The sequence below is a fragment of the Varanus komodoensis genome, unplaced genomic scaffold, assembly GCF_004798865.1.
Source record: "Varanus komodoensis strain SLA01 unplaced genomic scaffold, ASM479886v1 scaffold24, whole genome shotgun sequence".
Taxonomy (NCBI): Eukaryota; Metazoa; Chordata; class Lepidosauria; order Squamata; family Varanidae; genus Varanus; species Varanus komodoensis.
This window is the reverse complement of record NW_025335641.1, coordinates 7,791,772-7,809,174: the sequence shown is the minus strand read 5'-3', so window position 1 is coordinate 7,809,174 and position 17,403 is coordinate 7,791,772. Positions and strand designations below refer to the sequence as shown.

Genomic DNA, 17,403 nt, shown 5'->3' with positions numbered 1-17,403 from the left:
TCAGGAAACTTGCTTTACCCTTCCCTGCCAGAAAGAACACCATTAAAAACGTTGTAACTAAGAACTACTGTCTGAATTTGTTTTACTGCCTCTGGGCTAATCTTTTTTGCTTTGTGTCATATCTTTTAGATTATAATCCTGAGGAGAGGAACTGTTTATCTTTGGAAGCATTTTTGTGGCTAAAGAGCTGGGTAAAAAACATGCTTTAGATAAAGAAATAACTCCCTGCCAGTCAAAGTTCAATGATTTTGTAAGCCGTCCAGAGAGCCATTGTGGTTAATGGATGGTACAGAAACTCAAACAAACAAACAAACCTTGTGTTCAATGGACTAAAGATCTGATGCAACAGAAGGTACCTTCTACCATGTTAAGAAAGCAATCTTTCAAATAGTTACTGAGTTCCATGTACATTTATTTTATATGCAAATAGTGAAAAGTATTGCCAAATTAAAATGCTAATTTTATTAGAATAACTCTTTTCTTCACAAATAGATGACCTCATTGTTAGATGAAGTGCATACAATTTGGCCAGACTGTAAACATACGTACATTCTCCACCATTGTAATGTGCTAGCAAGGCAGTTTGATGATTTTGATTCTCTGAGGATTTGAAACACTATACGACTATTGTGCATGGACCAACAAAACCTTTTCAACAGTGTATTTTAGGCTATGCACAGGCAGTCGTTTCTGAAGGGTTTTGCCTTAATATCACAGCAGATTTGCTCTGATGCAGCTTTGATAACTTGTTAAAGAAAATGGGAGAGGAGAAGTGGAAATTTGTACCCTGATTTCACTTGATTTCCCTCACTCTGCAAGTCCATGAGGTGGTGAAAGGACCAGAGTGGATGTCAGGAGTGAAACTGATTAGCTTGGGGACTCCTGGCCAAAGAGGAAAACTTTTTGAATGACAGAGCAATGCTTGTGAAAGGTAGCCAGTCCTGCTTATCACTTCTTTTCTTTTGAAAGAAACCCATATATGGACATGTGTACAAGTTGGGCACCAGCAAAAAAAAAAGGCTAAAAAGTTGGGGGGGGGGGGTTGGAGGGCTCATCTTGAGAACATCCCTTTGCAATAATAGATGGGTATCAATTTGACACATCTGTCTGGCCAAAATACGTGGTTGGCATGTCGCATTCAGCTTAACAAATCACACACAGGGAAGGCCATTCTGTTATATCCTGTTACATCCAGTGCAAGGAGACTTGCCAGTCCAAGCTGTGCAGAGAATCCTTGCACTAGCTTCTCTGGAGTTGTTCTGCATAGTTTCCACTAAAGAGTTACTGGTGCATGTGTGTGCATGCTTGTGGGTGGCTGGTGACCTCTGTGGGCGAGGGAGTGTGTGTGTGTGTGGGCCTGGATACTGCCTGTCTGTTATGTGGACCCCAGATTGGAAAAAGCATTTCCCTCCTTACCATGGAATCCTATGTCCGTGTCGGTGCTCTCATTCTGTGGTTCTGTGTTATGATGACTTCAGTGCAATTAGTTCTTTTATGGCTTCACTGGACTGAAAAGCAGCACAACTCTAAAAACACTCTGGGGATTGCCTTTGGATCAGTTTCTTGGTCTCCTTCCATCCAAAATGTTGTTATTTTCTCCCTGGGAGCATCAAGTTTTCAGATTTGTACATTAAAGCTGCAAGCAGCGTGTCTCTTCCTAGTGCAGCTATATGCAAAATCTCTGATTCAGTGAAGATCGAGCATTTCTGCAGCATAAGCAAAAAAATTAAACTGTGTGTGGGTTATGGATGCCACTTGTAATTCTATATGGACACTATGGGAACAGTTCATCGTAACAACATATGCATTTTTTTCAATGCCAAAAGGCCTTTGCTCTGATAAATGTTCTTTTCAATAGGAAACGTTTAACTAAAACTTAAGCAGATGGCCTGAGACAGTTTCTGTGCCTTTGCATGTAAGGAAGGTTTGGTGATAAGAAATGGAGATTAAATTGGTTTTGCTGAGAATAGTTCTACTTGAAGGCCATGATGTGTAACTAGCTAGTTTTCTTTAAAGAATTTAAAAGAAAAAAGAAAAGCATGTCTGTGAGATTTCATCTCTGTGATGCAATAAACAATGACTGAGAAGGCTTTGGCTATGAGTTAACATAGCTTGATTTCATTTCAGCCAGGGGAATTTAGTGAAGGCTGGATACTGCAAAATTTGCAAAACTAAAGTCTCTCTCTCTCTCTCTCTCTCTCTCTCTCTCTCTCTCTCTCTCTCTCTGAGTTACAGTGAGTTCCCACAGATGTGCAATGCATAGTAGATGTTGGGCACTTTTTAAACAATAGCATAATGGAAAGTATTCAGCAGCTTCTCTGCATTCATGTTAAAAGAAATATTTCTTTGCTAATCCCTCAGTAATGGATTGGGGAATCAAACTGTGCTACTTCCTTCACTTCTCTTTGGAAAGTTGTCTCTCTAGTGCCATCACATCTTGCATTCTCCATGGAACAGCCACCAAAATAAGTGCCAAGGAGTGACCTGATTCGTATATGCTAACCCACAGTTTGTTGAAGTCTGAATATATGTGATATGCAAATACAGCTGAGCTAACAAGTCATGCTGTTGGGTTATGAATCCTGGGTTGTTTAGACCACAGATTGCCATTAACCTAGTTTGCATGTAACAAAGACCCATTGATTAAAAAGCTAATGGGTTCTCCTACCTAACCGCAGATGTGTTAACGTGCCGCCTGCAATATGTCTACCTCTTCTGTTTTTACCTCACAACCCATGATTCTTTTGTAGGTTGTGGTACATGAAATGCAAACCCAAACTGCTAGTTCTTTTCAGGGACTCCAATAAGCCATGGTCTATCCACCAGTTTCATTACCAAGAACTATGCCTGTCTTAAGTTTGAAACAGTACTTGGTTCTTTAGAATGAGATCACAGAAGGGTATACAGCTCAGAGACTAGTTAGATTTGCATGATGCATCCAAAAAGAAAAAGTCTGCTACTGCTCTGCAGTTTCCAGGTTCTGGAATACAAATGTGAAGCTGTTCCGAGGCTCTGCTAGCACAAGGTCTTTAGGCCATAATGGAGGAGTTGAGAGAAATGGACATAGCCTACCAGTGGAGCTGTTCATTTAAACTAAAGGTGAAGCACAAGAGGAAAATCTTGACAACCTTGTTGCTTCCTAAAGCATGTATTTGGTTGCTGATCCTGCAGTTCCCTACAACTTCAGACAGAGATGGTAAAAACCCAAACTTGCAGCACAGATGCCCCATTTGATTTGACCTATAAGGTAAGCTATAAGGTAGCCCTTTTCATTGTCACACAGTTTACTTTAGCATTTGTGTTCTGATGCTTGAAATACCCATTTTCTTAATGTGATTTGCATGTACGTTGTGGAATAGTGGTGTACACCTTGGACAGTTTTTGTTGAAGAACAAGGACATTAGAGCTGAAGAAGTGCCATGCTGGACCAGACCAAGGGTATCAGTGGCCAACCATCTCCCTTTGGGAAACCAGCAAACAGGACACAAGCACAACACCCTTTCCCATTTTCCCTGGTGTACAAATACTTACTGACTTTGCTACTGGGTGCAACATAGAGCCTGATGAGCCAGTAGCCATTGGTAGCCTTCTCCTCCATGAATTTGCTCAGCCCCCTTTTAAAGCCATCCAGAGTTGTGGCCATCACAATACCTTAAAGGAGGTGTATCCCATAGTTTATGCTGTTTGAAGAATTACTTCCTTTTAGGAAGCAGTAATGTAACCAAAGAGAATGCTTTTTATCCAGCTCAAGCTCAATGTTTTGTGTATCTTTGCCCCTCTTTAGTTCTAGATCCAGAGCACCAGTGACCACTGCTGAAAACATCCTCCTCCTTTCCCTTTTTTGCTTTAAAAAGCAAATGTTTCACTTTTAGGCTCATAGCAGTGATTAGCTGAAGGCACAGTTAGAGGGGGAGGAATAACTCCTACACAGAGGAAGCATCTTTTGACTCATTGTTTTTGAAGGTGTTGCACTTAAAAGCCTTTTCCACACGTGTGGGAGAAGTTTCCTAATTCAGATATATGCATCTAGATTCTGGGTTCTGACCTTTTTATTAGAAGTTGGCTGGATTTTTTTTTTAGCATTTTTGTCTTAATTCTGGGAGGAAAATTTAGCTTTCATTGTTTTGAAGGTGTTTGCTTATGAACCAAAACTTCTAGTTTGCATTTGTGTTTCATGTAGTCATGTTCTATTTTATTCTATATTTAATCTTATACATCCTGCAATCTATCATGTGTTGTAAATGCTACTGTTCAGTTTGTAGCTGCCTCCCCCTCTGTGGACCTCCTTTATTTGCAAATTTGCACAACCATCCTCTCTAGCTTCAAACTGGTAAAGATTAAAATGGTTTGTTTTTATGATAGGGAGTTTCATGATAAAACTTTACTTAGACACTCCGAGGAACTTCTATTTTCTCTTAAAAGTTGTTGCATCATAGATTATGAGACTCTGCCTTAGGTAAGACCTTTGTACCCTGGTAAGAAAAAGCAACAAAATGGATCCTGTTGCTATGGCATTTTTCACAATGGGTTGGAATTTGTAGAAAGTCAGTTTGGGGCACACTGTTGTGGACATTTAGAAAACAAAAGTCCTACTGCTCCCAGCATGCCCCAGCTAACCATCCTAATTGGGGCATGCTGGGAGTTGTAGGACTTCCTGCTGTCTAAACATCTGTAGGATCGTGCTGTTAGCATGAATCATATTTGGGGAGAATGCGACTGGCCTAAGTCAGAAAGATTGTTCAGTTCCTACTTTTAAATTAAATTAAGGTCAAAGAGAAAGCACTCTGCTAGTGCTTTTGAGGGGTTCATCTGGATCTAAAGAGTGGTCTTTATTTTTATTTTTGCAGGGAACTTTGAGTTTGAATAAGGGAGTGGTGTGATTAGTTGTGTCAACGGATTCGCCTTGTCAGCAGTCTTTGAGTTATGCGTAATTGTTCCCATTAGCACTTACTTGAACCAATACTGTAGGGGTGGCTGTATTTTTTGTCCCAGGAAGCAATTCAGGGGCAGAAAGCAGCATGGAAGGAAAGATTTAACTTCCATCTGCTAGTGCCATGGCTGTGATGCACCCCCATCCCCAACTATGGTGATGAATTCCAAGCAACCCTGCGTGGGAGGCATGAGCTCCATATACAGGTTGAAGCAAATTTTGGACCGTCTTCAGTCAAACTGTCCATGGGGATCACATATCAAATTAGAGTCAAATATCACAGAACAAAATGGACTTGGGGCTGTGGCAGGCAGGAAAAAGGGAAAGCCTCTCTTCTTTTCAGGGTGTAATTATGTATATTTTGTGGTTTCCTGTAATTTGATAAAACCCACAGTATAAAAAGAGGCGAATGGTTATGAGTGTCACGTGGGAGTAGCGGAGGGGCATGACTCTGAGTGACACAATTCTTCGAATTCTGGCTCTCCCCCAGTTCCCAGAGCCTTTTGCCGAGAATTGTGGAAATGTTCTATTACACATAGCAATGTTTAAGTAACTCTCTCCGTGGAATTTTGATTGTACTAGTAAAACTAAAACTGATTTTAACTTCCTAGGAATGAAACGTCTTTAGACTTCCAAAGCACACCTTTCCCCCAAGAGTTGTATGAATATTTTACTGTGCATCTTTTGTTTTGTTTTTGTTTTAAGTGGTGGAGCTCATAGGCAGTCCAGAAAAGATTATTATTCACTTGGAATCGTCCAGTAATATTTGATAATACCACCATTGTATTTGGTCCCCAGAATGGAATTAAATTCAACCGGAAGAACTGAGAAATGGTCCTTAAAGTACATGTCACCGAAATTACTAGTCATGCAAAAGAATTAAGAATTTCTCTTTGGAAAAATCCCTCTTCTTTAAAGGAGCTTCAGGGGCCTGCTTCCCTAACAGTCATAGTACTTATGAAAATAGAACTGGCATCCTGACAAACTCAGTTAAGAATGGCGGGTCCCCATCCAATTACACTCCAAAATTAATCTTTACTAGATCTGGATTGGACAATGCAAGTCAAGCATTAGTTTAAGCTGACATAACTTACATTTTAATCTAAAATATGCTTTTTAATGAGCATCTTGATGGGGCAGTTGAGCCAAAATCTGTATTGCAAACTATGACGTGTGAAAACTGAAGGGTTCAGCAATGTTCCAATCCAGAGAGAAATCTGGGAGCTGAAAATTGATTCTGTTGTCTAAAAAATTAGGAATTTGGATGAGTTCTTCGACCATCCTTACTCAGCTATTCCTTTCTGTTGTGAAAATTCTGCAGATGCTATAGGAGCTCAAACTTGCTTCTAAACTTAAAGATATTAAAAACACAGATCAGTGTTGCTAAGAGAAGTCCAATACTGGGAGAAAATGCTAAATAAGAAGCTTTCTGTGTTTACAGAAGAACTGACCTTAGGTCTTAGCACACCATGAAGCAAAAGGAGAAGAAAAAAAAAAAGCTCTGAGGTTCACTCTGGCCAGACATTCAACATAAGGCCAGAAAGAGCAACCTGTATACCTTGGATAGAACTGACTGAGCAATCTTTTTTCTCTTCTATTTGGACCTTGGCGTGATAGTTCAGTTCAGTCGAGTCTTTGAAAAAGCCTAGACTTCCTTTGGAGGCTCAAGTGAATGAGTAGAACTTGGGCTGGATGTCTGCTGGTGTGGTCCTATTTAGTTTCCCTTGTACAACATGTTCAGTGCACCCCACTGGTAATCTAAGCATGACTTTGTGTGCCTTGTCAGTAAAGACAAAAGGAAGTACTTCCAGTGCTCTCCCCACTGCTTGGGGACTGAAAGTGGAAGAAAACCATTGTCCTCATGCCCTGATTTGGGCTTTCCAGAGGCATCAGGTGACCCACTGTGAGAAATAGGACACTGGATTGGCTAGGCCCTGGGGCCTCTAATTTGTACCAGTGAGCTCCATGAATATCTTTCTTGGGTCCACCAGTCTCCCTGTCCCTCTTGATTTTACTTAAATGCTTAAAATTATTAAAATAGTTTTGTTTTAAATTGCAAAGAGAAGCACTGCCCTTTAAAGTATTGTCTTCATTTAAGTCCAACAACTCAGTAGTAGCCACTGTCTTGTGTTTTGGAGCTCAGACCCCACCTCTGCCTCATACTTCAGTTCTTGGGCAAGGTATTCTAGTCTTACCAGTTTGCCTTCTGGGAAATAAATGTTCTGTGACCAGTTGTGCCCACCATGGCCGCCATTTTGTGAGAATGCCAATGAGCATATCTCAAAATCCCAGAGGTGCCCACTGACTCATAAAGGTTTGGGATCCCTTTGGTCTGATCCATCAGGTATATTCTTTATGTTAGTATTGCACCAGCAGGTACCACTTTTGACCTCCACAGATCTAAATGCACATATCTCAGCAAAATCTGCACAAGTGGATAGATAACTTCTTTGCTTGAAAATTAGGGAAGTGACTTCTGGGAAGGCGTTTGCTACCTTTTAAAAGAGCAAATAGGTTGCTTTGGGGTGCTCCTAGATGCATGGCCGTACATAGAGGCACAGACAGCTTTTCTGTTGAGGAGTGCTTTTTCATAGCTTGGCCCTGACGATCTTAAGGGTAGACCACCATGACGTGCTTTATGTGAGTCTGACCGAGAAGCCACAGCTTGTGCAAAATGCTGCACTTAGAATTCTGAGAGGGGCCACTTATTGAGAACTTATAATCCCAGTTCTGTAGGAGTTGCACCATCTGCCAATAAACTCCTGAGCCACTTTCAAGGTGCTTGTGTGAACATATGATGCTCTCAATGGCTTCGCACCTGGTTACCTGATGGAGCACCTTCTCGCTTATGCACGTACTTGGATATTAAGATCTAGTGGGCACACCCTCTTGACGACGCTGCATTTTCTTGGGGTTCGCAGTGTGGCACCCTGAGAACTGCTTTCTCAATACAGACACCCCAGTTGGGGAACTCCTTCCCCCTTTTATACAGTCAGCACCTGATCCTGTGGAGCCAACAAGGTTTTTCACTGGACCTGTGCTGCTGCATTTTGTAAGTTTACATACCTGTGTTTCTGTTTCCCTGTTTTACTCTCTTATTAGTTGATGCCACATAATATTGTTGTGGGTTTTAAAAAATGTTTCTATCTCACCATTTTTCCTCTGGTGAGAAACCTAAGGTGGCTTATGCAGCTCCATTTTATCCTCATGATGGCAACCCTTTGAGGCTGGATAGACTGAGAGTGAGCTTCATGGCCAAGTGTGGACTAGAACCTGGATCTCACGTGCTCCCGGTGCAGTGCTCACCACCATCACACCACCCCGGCATTATTTTATACAGGAAAGAGGTTAGTAGAGTGCATAAATGAAGACATAAAACAGTATCATTCAGGTGAATAGCAACTGCTCCTGGAATTGCTCCTGAGAATCTGCAGAATTAGATCTGAAGTACTGTTTAGCTTGTTATGGAATGTGGCAGACCAGAAGAAGTCAGTGGCTTGCAGCCCTTTCTCTGCTAAGGTTGAAGGCTGTGAATATTGCAGGGCAGGGGACTCTTAGGGCCTGGGTTGTGATAAGGAGATCAGAAATGGGAAGCTGTTTTTCATGCTGCAAGGAAAAGGGTAGACAGGGAAGATGATAGAGTGCAAATGGATGGAAAACGAAGCAGGAAAAGAAGTGGGGACGGAAGAGGGGGGGCTAATACAAGAAACAGATGGTGGCATTTCAGGAAATGCAGAGAAAGTGGAGAACTGAGGGCTCAGCCAAACAGTTCTGCCCATTTCCAGTTAGCCAGAAGGTCAAGACTGATGGGCATTGCAGGCAGGCCAACACATCTGGAGGGCACCAGGTTGGAGGAAAGGGGACAAATAACCACGGACATGAAAGGAAGGGTCCTGTTCGGCCAGGGGACTTTATGAGAACCAAATGTAATGATCACACTGTTCAACGTTGGAGCTTGATGACATGAAGAAGATAGACTAGCTGCCTTTCAGCACGGTGGTGCTGGAACCGCACCTGATGCAAAGCAGGCGCTGACCTTTTTACACTCCTGGCGGCTGTAAGACATGGAGGAGGTGGGTTTCAGCATCACACTTGTTCTGTCTGGAGACTACAGGGAACAGGGATTAGAAGCTTGGCTTGCCTCTTGCTCCTATGCTATGAATTGTCTTGCACATATCCGTGTTGCTGCATTCAACAGGACTGAATTCCACATGGTGGGATTGCATGGAATCAAGATATTACTTACTCTTAACAATTTAAGATTTTTATTTATTTTATTTTTTTTAACACAGAAACAGAGCGAGTCAGAAGGGGCCTCCTGGCCCATTCTGCCAGCTCTGCTCATGACATGCCTACCATGTGCATGTCCAGCATCTCCTTGAACACCCTCACCGATGGGGCTTCAACCACCTCCTGTGGAAGCCCATTCCACACCCTCGGGGTCCTAACTGTCAGGAAGTACTTCCTGGATACCCTTGGGGTCCTAACTGTCAGGAAATAAATTTTTATTTTATTTCATTTTGGGTGGAAGCAGACTGTACTTGGATTTCTAAAAAGACACTCTTTCTAGGTCTGAGGAAAGGCTGGAAATCAATAGAAACCAAAGGGCCCTGTTGCAGAACTGTGCTTGTGCGTGCACAGGTCAGAAGTGGGAGTGCTTGGCAGACCTTTCCTGTGAGAGCTGCCTCCCTGCCCCTCTCCCACCACATCCTTTCTTTCCTCCGCAGGCATCCCCTGACTTAGGCTGCAGTCCTAAGTCAATAGTGGCGTAAAAGCCCCATTGATGCTGAGCACTGGTAGGGTTGTGCCCTTTGATTCTGAGAATCAGAATGGCTTTATGTCCCATGACCTCTTTCTGTGTTCTCCACTCTAGCAATTCTTTAGGCACCACAAAGACATGCATTGCTCGATGATACACTGACCTTAAGGAAAAAGTGATCTAACTAATGGTTACAATTTTCCCATTCAGGGTGTTCTGTTTAGCGCTTCTGTATGTAGTAATTCTTGGTTCTCGATGCTCTTCTGTTCATTGTTTTGCAAGATGGTCATGGGTATCCATTTTAAAGTTCCAACATGCTTTATGTGCATTTGGCATTTGCATTATTTAAGAAACGATAGAGGTTGGGCTGGGATTTGTCTCACTGGGATTTGTTCTCAGATGGTTGAATTTGTCACTTATCGCATAGAAGGACTACTCTGTATGTCTGACAAAGAGAGCTTCTAGTTTGTGAAAGTTTGTGTCGTGCTAAATGTATTTTAGTCTTTCAAATACAAGTATGGGTTTTTTGAGTTTTGCTGTAACACCCTGCCTAATTGGACTGAGGGTTTATGCAGTCCAGCTGTGGACAGCCAGCTGCCTGAAGGAAAGCCTCAAAGGGGGCAGAAGAGCTACAACGCCACCCTGTTCGTGTCCCCTGCTGCTGGTGTTCAGATACTGCTTCTGATACTGGAGATAATAGACACTGATAACCTTATGGCCATCACCACACGTGGCAATAGCAAAACATACATTGGTACCTGGGCTCACGAATGCCTCAGTTCACGACCAAATCAGGTCACGAACAGAAATTTCAGAAAAATGTTGTCTCAGTTCACAAACTCCGCATGGGGTGATGACCACGATCATGGCCATGCTGCCACATGAACATGGTTGCAGTTGCAGCCATCTTCCCCGCATCTTCCCCCTTCTTCTTCTTCCTCTCTCCCCCACCCCCACACAATCGCAATTGTGCCCGTCTTCCCTGTACGAGCACAATCGGTATCATGGCCATTCCCACCCTCCCTCAGCACGATCGCTATCGCATGATTATCGCTTGGACGCTCCCTCCAAACAATAACCTCCCCCACACCTAGGTTAGTGTTCTCTACTGTACTCTACTTTGTTAACTTTGTTTCAATTTTTGTGATTAAAAAAATATTTACAGATCAGATTAACCTTATTTACATTGAACCTTATGGGAAAATTGACTTGGCTCGCAACCAGTTCGGGTTGCAACCAGAGACCTGGAATGGATTAAGTTTGTGAGCCGAGATACCACTGTATAGTGAAACTATGTGCTATGTGAAGAAGCATTCCTATTTATCTATCATCACTCTGTTTCATTGGATAATCCTGAATTATGAGAGGAGAAAAGTATTTCTATCCACTTCCTCCACACCATGCATAGTTTTGTACACTCCTTTCATGTCTCTTTTTACTTACCTTTTCTCTAAGCTACACAGTTCTAGATGCTGTAACTTTTCCCCACAATGGAGTTACTCCAGCCACTTTTCCATTTCGTTTGCCATTTTCTTCACCTTTTCCAATTTGACAGTATCCCTTTTTAGGTACACTGACAAGAACTGTTCACGTAAGTGATGAACACAGCTGTCCTTCTTGAACTGTGGTATAGTTAGGTGTCAGAATGTTGTTCTTACATGCCATCGAGATGTCTCTAACTTAGGGTGCGCTTAATGAAAGAGGGGCCTCCAGAATGCTCTATCCTTGACTGCCCTGCTCAGCTCTTGTAAAGTCAAGGCTGTGGCTTCCTTAAGAAATCCGTGTATCTCATAATGCATTAGTTGGTCTTCCTTTTCTTCTTCTATGCTCAACTTCTACTAGCATTATTGTCTTCTCCAGTGAGCCTTGCCTTCTTATGATGTGCCTGAAGTATGACAGCCTCAGAATAGGGCTAGGAAGATCTAGGTTCACATCATCAGTCACTTTGTCATCTTAGGTGTGGAATAGGTGTGACTATTTCTATCTCATAAGGAGGGGAAAAGATGGGACATAAATGCAGTAAGTTTAATGGAAATAATTAAGCCTCAGGTATGTACATTTACTGATTTCTGACATCCAGAGAGAGAGTACAGAAAATAACTTTGTTTTGATCAAGGGGATCATCTTGTGTCTACAATTTTTTGTGGATAATTCAGTTGCTCTCCAGCCAGCTCTGTGGAATGCAGGTCGCTGGACCATCGTGACAGTCACAAACCCCTTCTTTTCCCCTGCTTGCAGTGATATTTCAACCTCTGTTTAAAAGAGCAGCACAAAAGGAGCACCAAAGGTAACTGGATTAAATAGCAGGTTTTGGGGGTATGCATGTTTAAACATTGGAAGTCTGCCAAAGCAGGGAGAATCTGAAAATCACTGGATCAGGAGCCAGATAACCTTGTCATTGTGGAGTGGCAAAACTTAGGCAGACTTAGCTCAGAGTCACCCCATTCCATGGCTGAGTAGAATCAGCTCCCAGATCACCACTACACTGCACTGTCCCTTCTTTCTGTGAAAGGACTGTGAAAAGGACTGTTACTGAAAGCAAATTCCTAGGTTTACAGAACTGTGTTTGCTTCTTCAATTCTAAGAGTATTTCTTGTTTCCCCTCTGACTTTTGTTGGTGGTATAAGGGGGATCTAACCAGCTTGAGCTCTGCCCAGCACTGCTGTAGAAGGAGACCAGTCAGAGCACCAGCTCCTGGTCAGGGTGGTGGTCAGGTTGCAGGCCGAGTGGGTCCTTGGGCCAGTCCTAGCAGTCTCAGTGGATGGGGAGCCGCTGCGGTCTCTCAGCCCAAGTGTGATGCCAGGGACTCGCCAGGGCTCAAATGCTTGTGCTACTAGCACATCAGGGTGTGGGGTGGGGAGACAGCATCAGTGCAACGCTGCAACTTGTGGTTTGTGCTGGAAGTGGTTGGCACAAGAGCACCTACACGTAGTATCTTAAACTGCAGATCCTTCTTAATGAATTACCTAATGACCATTTTCAGGTGGAAAAGGGATGTGTCTCCTTTTACAATGCTTTGTAATGCTTTGCGGTAGTAGTTATAGCACTTCAAAATAAGTTTTGGAAACTTACACCATGACTAAATAATGGCATGTATGTGTGAATGCATGCTTGATGATTTATTTCTTTAATGTGGTTGTGTCCCACCCTTCATCCTATCAAGATTTCAGGGTGGTGCGCAATCAGTTTATTGGACTTGGTGCTGATTCATTTAGAGGATAACTGCAGTCTCATTAGAAGGGAGTGATTTTTTCTTTTCACAAAAAGGAAAAAAAAATCTATAGCTGGCCACATGTAGCTCACATGTTTTTACTTTTGGAAACCCATAGATGAACTTCCAGTAAATCTGTGGTTACGCATTGGAATGGATTGTAAAGAACACATTATTTTGTTCCAAAGTCAACAGCAAAGTGTTCTTCTACAGAATACGTGCAGCACTATAGTTTTAATTTGTGTATGAGTGTGTAGGAAGGAGAGAGAATCTGGAGTCGTCAGTTATACGTCAGGGGGAAGGCTTGCATAACAGTACTTCTTCCCGGCTTTTAAGCTTTCCACATGTGGAGGAATCTTGGGAGGAGGGAGTACAGGCCATGGGGGGAACATATGTTCTTAGACGACACTGCTATCTGCTCTAGCCAGCATGCTAATGGTGAGGGATGATGAGAATCGTAGGCCAGGATATCCAGCTGGCTACCTCTGTACTTAGCCCAAAGAGGAGCAATAATGCACCAAACCCCAATCCTTTCCCCATCCTCAATGCACACAGCTTGTGGGTTCCCATTACAGTCCTAATCCTTGCTCCCCACTGGGTGAATATCTTCCTTTTGTGACTTGCATATGCAATGGCAAAATGATACCTGGTGCTCTTCAAAGCCAGTCAAACAAGTTGTTGGATCCTGTACAGAACTGTGCATTAGAAATTCAGACTGGTCCAAAGCATTTTTCAGTCTGAGGAGCAGTTTGGCATTGCGTATATGTGAGCCGCTTAGGGACTGTATTCTATTACACAGTATATAAGTATTATGAATAAAGAACAGTAGGAAGGTGACAAGTTGCCACCCCTAGTGCAGCAGGAGAAGGATTTCCTGCATAAAATCAGCTGCGCCCCTTCCTGGAGAACGATGGCCTGGCGACAGTGACACACGCGCTGGTAACTTCCCGATTAGATTTCTGTAACGCGCTCGGTGTGGGGCTACCCTTGAAGACGGTCTGGGTACTTCAGTTGGTGCAGAATAGAGCTGCCAGGTTGCTGACGGGGACTGGACGTTGTTCTCATATAACCCCAGTTCTCCGTCAGCTCCACTGGCTCCCGATTGAAGTCCGGACCCAATTCAAGGTGTTGGTTATGACCTATAAAGCCCTAAATGGCTTGGGACCTGGTTATCTAAAGGAACGCTTGCACCCATATATGCCCTCCCGCCCCTTGAGATCAGCAATGGATGCCCTTCTCCGGGAACCCTCTGTGAATGATATTAGGAGGGTTAGTACCCGGAGGAAGGCTTTCTCTGTGGTGGCGCCCCATCTATGGAATGCGCTCCCCAGAGAGGTCCACCTGGCGCCGTCATTATTTGTTTTTCGGCGCCAGGCTAAGATCTTTTTATTTAAAACTTATTTTAATTGCTAAATTATTGTATTTATTAGGATTTTAAATTAGCCAAGAATGCACCGGGGGGGGGGTTAATATATATATATATATATATATATATATATATATATATATATATTTGTGAGCCGCCCCGAGGCTTTGTTGCGATGGGGGCGGCATAGAAATTTTTTAAATAAATAAATAAATAAAAATGTTCATACCAAGAACCTCTAATGTATGACTCTGTAACAGGGGGCAGCCCTGAGTATCTGAAGGCCTCTTCAAGGCCCACATCCTGTCTACATGTGCATCATAATAGTCCCTTCTTGGTTTGAGATACGGACCTTTTAAGGTGGAAGTGTGTAACTTCTAGTCCGTGGTTACAATTTGGCCCATGCCTTTGTGTCTCCTCCAACTGTCCCCTTTAGCTGAGCCACTTGTTTACTCATGAGGTGGCTGAGTGTTTCCTGCCTTTCTCTTTCGTTTGTCCCTACTCCCTCTTCCACCCGCTGCTCCTTACTGTCCCACCAACCCTCCTTCAGCCCCCTTTGGGCTGTTCTGTCCGATTCCCAGGGTGGAAAAGGAAAGTAAGGAAAGTAAGAAAGCAGTCCAAAGAGGCTTTCTGAAAAGGGAAACAAATCCCTAAAAAGACAGCTCCAGTGCTGGAAGGGAGTCGTGATTTAGGGGAAGGATAGCAAATATTTGGGGTGATCTATTAGTAGGTTTCAATGGGGGGGTCAATTTACAGAAATCACAGGACTCAGGATGGTTAATCATTTTGTGGGAGGTGTATGAGAACGAATGGCTGAATGGCTCGAATGGTTTTGTGCATGAATGGCGTGTGTGTCGGGGCTCTAATCAGCCTAAAGGTTTTTTGGGGGGTTGCCAAAAATTAGGAGGGAAGTTTACTTAGTCTGCAGGCTTTTTAAAGAAAAAATGCAAACAGATCTTTAATTATTTGTTTATTAAGAAGAGCGGAGAAAAAACTTGGAGCACAACTCCTGCTGTGTGTGTGTGTGTGTGTGTGAGAGAGAGAGAGAGAGAGAGAGAGACAGAGAGAGAGACAGAGAGAGAGAGCGCACTAGCTAGCCCTACTATGCTCCTGCTCCACTTCCATGAAGTTACTGTTTTCCCGGAATAAAGGATCCTGGGATAAATCCCCTGATTTAGGGCATGGCCTTTACATGTATTGTGACAGTAAGAGCTGCAAGGTGGGTAGCTATAGCCCGCCTTTCCCACCCTCATGCCTTCTAGATGTATTGGACTACAATTCCCATCATCTGAAGCCAGCATGCTCATCTGGAGCCAGTCTGGCCATGGTGGTTGGGGATCATGGAGGCTGTAGCCAAATACATCCAGAGGGTTCTGGATATGGAAAAGATGGAGTCGTTTATGAACTCTGTAAGATTTTTGGAGCATTGGCTACCACCATAACCAGAAGGACAAGTCGGTTGGTGTCCTGGTTTTTTGTGAGTACAGCGAAGACCTTGTCAGAGTTTGGTTCAGAAGGAGGAAAGAGCTCCTGGCAGTGGTTTTGAATCGGTGTGTGGCGTTTACAGTGAAATTGGATCAAAGACTGCCTACCACCGCTGGTCAGGTTCATTCTGTTTCAGCCCCATGTTGTAAATGAGGAAGGAGATTTGCTAGATTTCATAGTAGAGACAATGACTTGGATCCAAGAGAGTGATTGTCTGAAGGGAAGGCACTTCCATTCAGCCAAGAGCAGGCTCTTCAATCACACCAGCTTCCTCTGCCTTTCTGCAGCCTTCCAAGGTGGGTAGCTTTCAGTGGGGTCTGCTGGAGCCAAAATTCTACCTGCAGCCCTCCATACTGGAGGGGCAAGAGCACCATTCCCACCATTCCTGCTTTTGTGAAAGCAAAGTGGGAAAACATAGTTTTCTCCTATACATGTTCCCAGAGGTTTTTGTAGGTATCATAAAATGTCACCCTTTGCATTTCAAAATGATCTGCTATGGCAATTTTCCTGAATTTTCCACATTGCCTTAGAACTTATTCCAAAGTATTAAAATAATTTTACAAGACTTAATGTTTTAGTGATAACCATGCTGACACTTTTTTTTTTACTATCCCTGATAAATATTAAAACATTGAGGTTCTGGCACTGAAACATACATGTTGAACAAATTAGTGATTTGAATCATAGCATGGAGCCAGAGAGAATTAAACCTGTGTTTAGAATATGACTCTTCTTAGATTATTCCTCATAGGAAGGATTTCTTTCTTTAAAGGGTGCCAGTCACCCATCTTTTCAGTACTGTATCAAAATAGAATCTAAAATGGCTTCTTTTTACAGCATAGCTTTTCAAAGATTTTTTTTAACTTCTCTTTGCAGGCAGTTACAAATCTGGAAGGATCTGCGATAGCAAAGCATCTACAGTAGGGTCGCTGCATCATCAGCAAAGAACTACAAAGGACGTCAACGTGAGGACACCGGGCGCAGCCGACATGACTTCAAGTTGCATCATTCCAGTGCTTGTTTTGATGATGGGATGTTTGGCAGCTGCAGGTGAGTGGTGCTATTGCAATTCTGGCTTCAGTGTAATTCGTGTTCTGAACAGCACTGGCTGCATGTTTGCCGGGCCCTTGGACACGGATTCGATGGGCCCCTCCCTCAGCAGACCTGCCTTCTTACGGCGATGCTCATCTGCTGCTCATGCTCCTTGCCCTCTTTCTCGTCTTTGCTACTGCCTGCTGGACTGAGAGCAGTCCTACAGACCAACCTGAACATTGCTGAAGGGCTTGGGAGGGCAATTAGTAAATGTATGATTTTCTTTGTTCTACGAATCAGTTGAATATGGATGTGCTGCTTTGGGACCATTATCCAGTATACGGTCTTCTATGCCAATATAGTGCCAGTGTGGTATAGTGGTTAGTAGTGGTTAGTGTAGAGAGCCAGTGTGGTGTAGTGGTTAAGAGCATGGGACTGGGGCTCAGGCGATCTGGGTTCTAGTCCCCGCTCAGCCATGGAGCCAACTGGGTGACTTTGGGCCAGTCACAGACTCTCAGCCCAACCTACCTCACAGGGTTGCTGTTGTGGGGATAAGATGGAGGAGGAGACGTGAGCTGCCTTGAGCCCTTTGTAGGAAAAAGGCAGGATATAAATCAATC

At 43.3% G+C, this 17,403-nt stretch overlaps 1 protein-coding gene across 3 annotated transcripts in view; it reads left to right on the top strand.

Annotated features, from left to right (window-relative positions):
- The window catches only part of TGFBR3 (transforming growth factor beta receptor 3), a 175,825-nt gene that overhangs the window by 8,607 nt on the left and 149,815 nt on the right, over positions 1-17,403 (top strand). For 2 of the 3 annotated variants that reach the window (XM_044432267.1, XM_044432265.1), the window contains exon 2: positions 16,628-16,801. In XM_044432267.1, coding sequence (XP_044288202.1) covers positions 16,741-16,801 — 61 coding nt within the window. In that variant the 5' untranslated portion in view covers positions 16,628-16,740. Of the gene's footprint in view, positions 1-14,230; positions 14,236-16,627; positions 16,802-17,403 lie in introns of those variants that run through there. The other variant, XM_044432266.1, reaches the window with a different exon arrangement.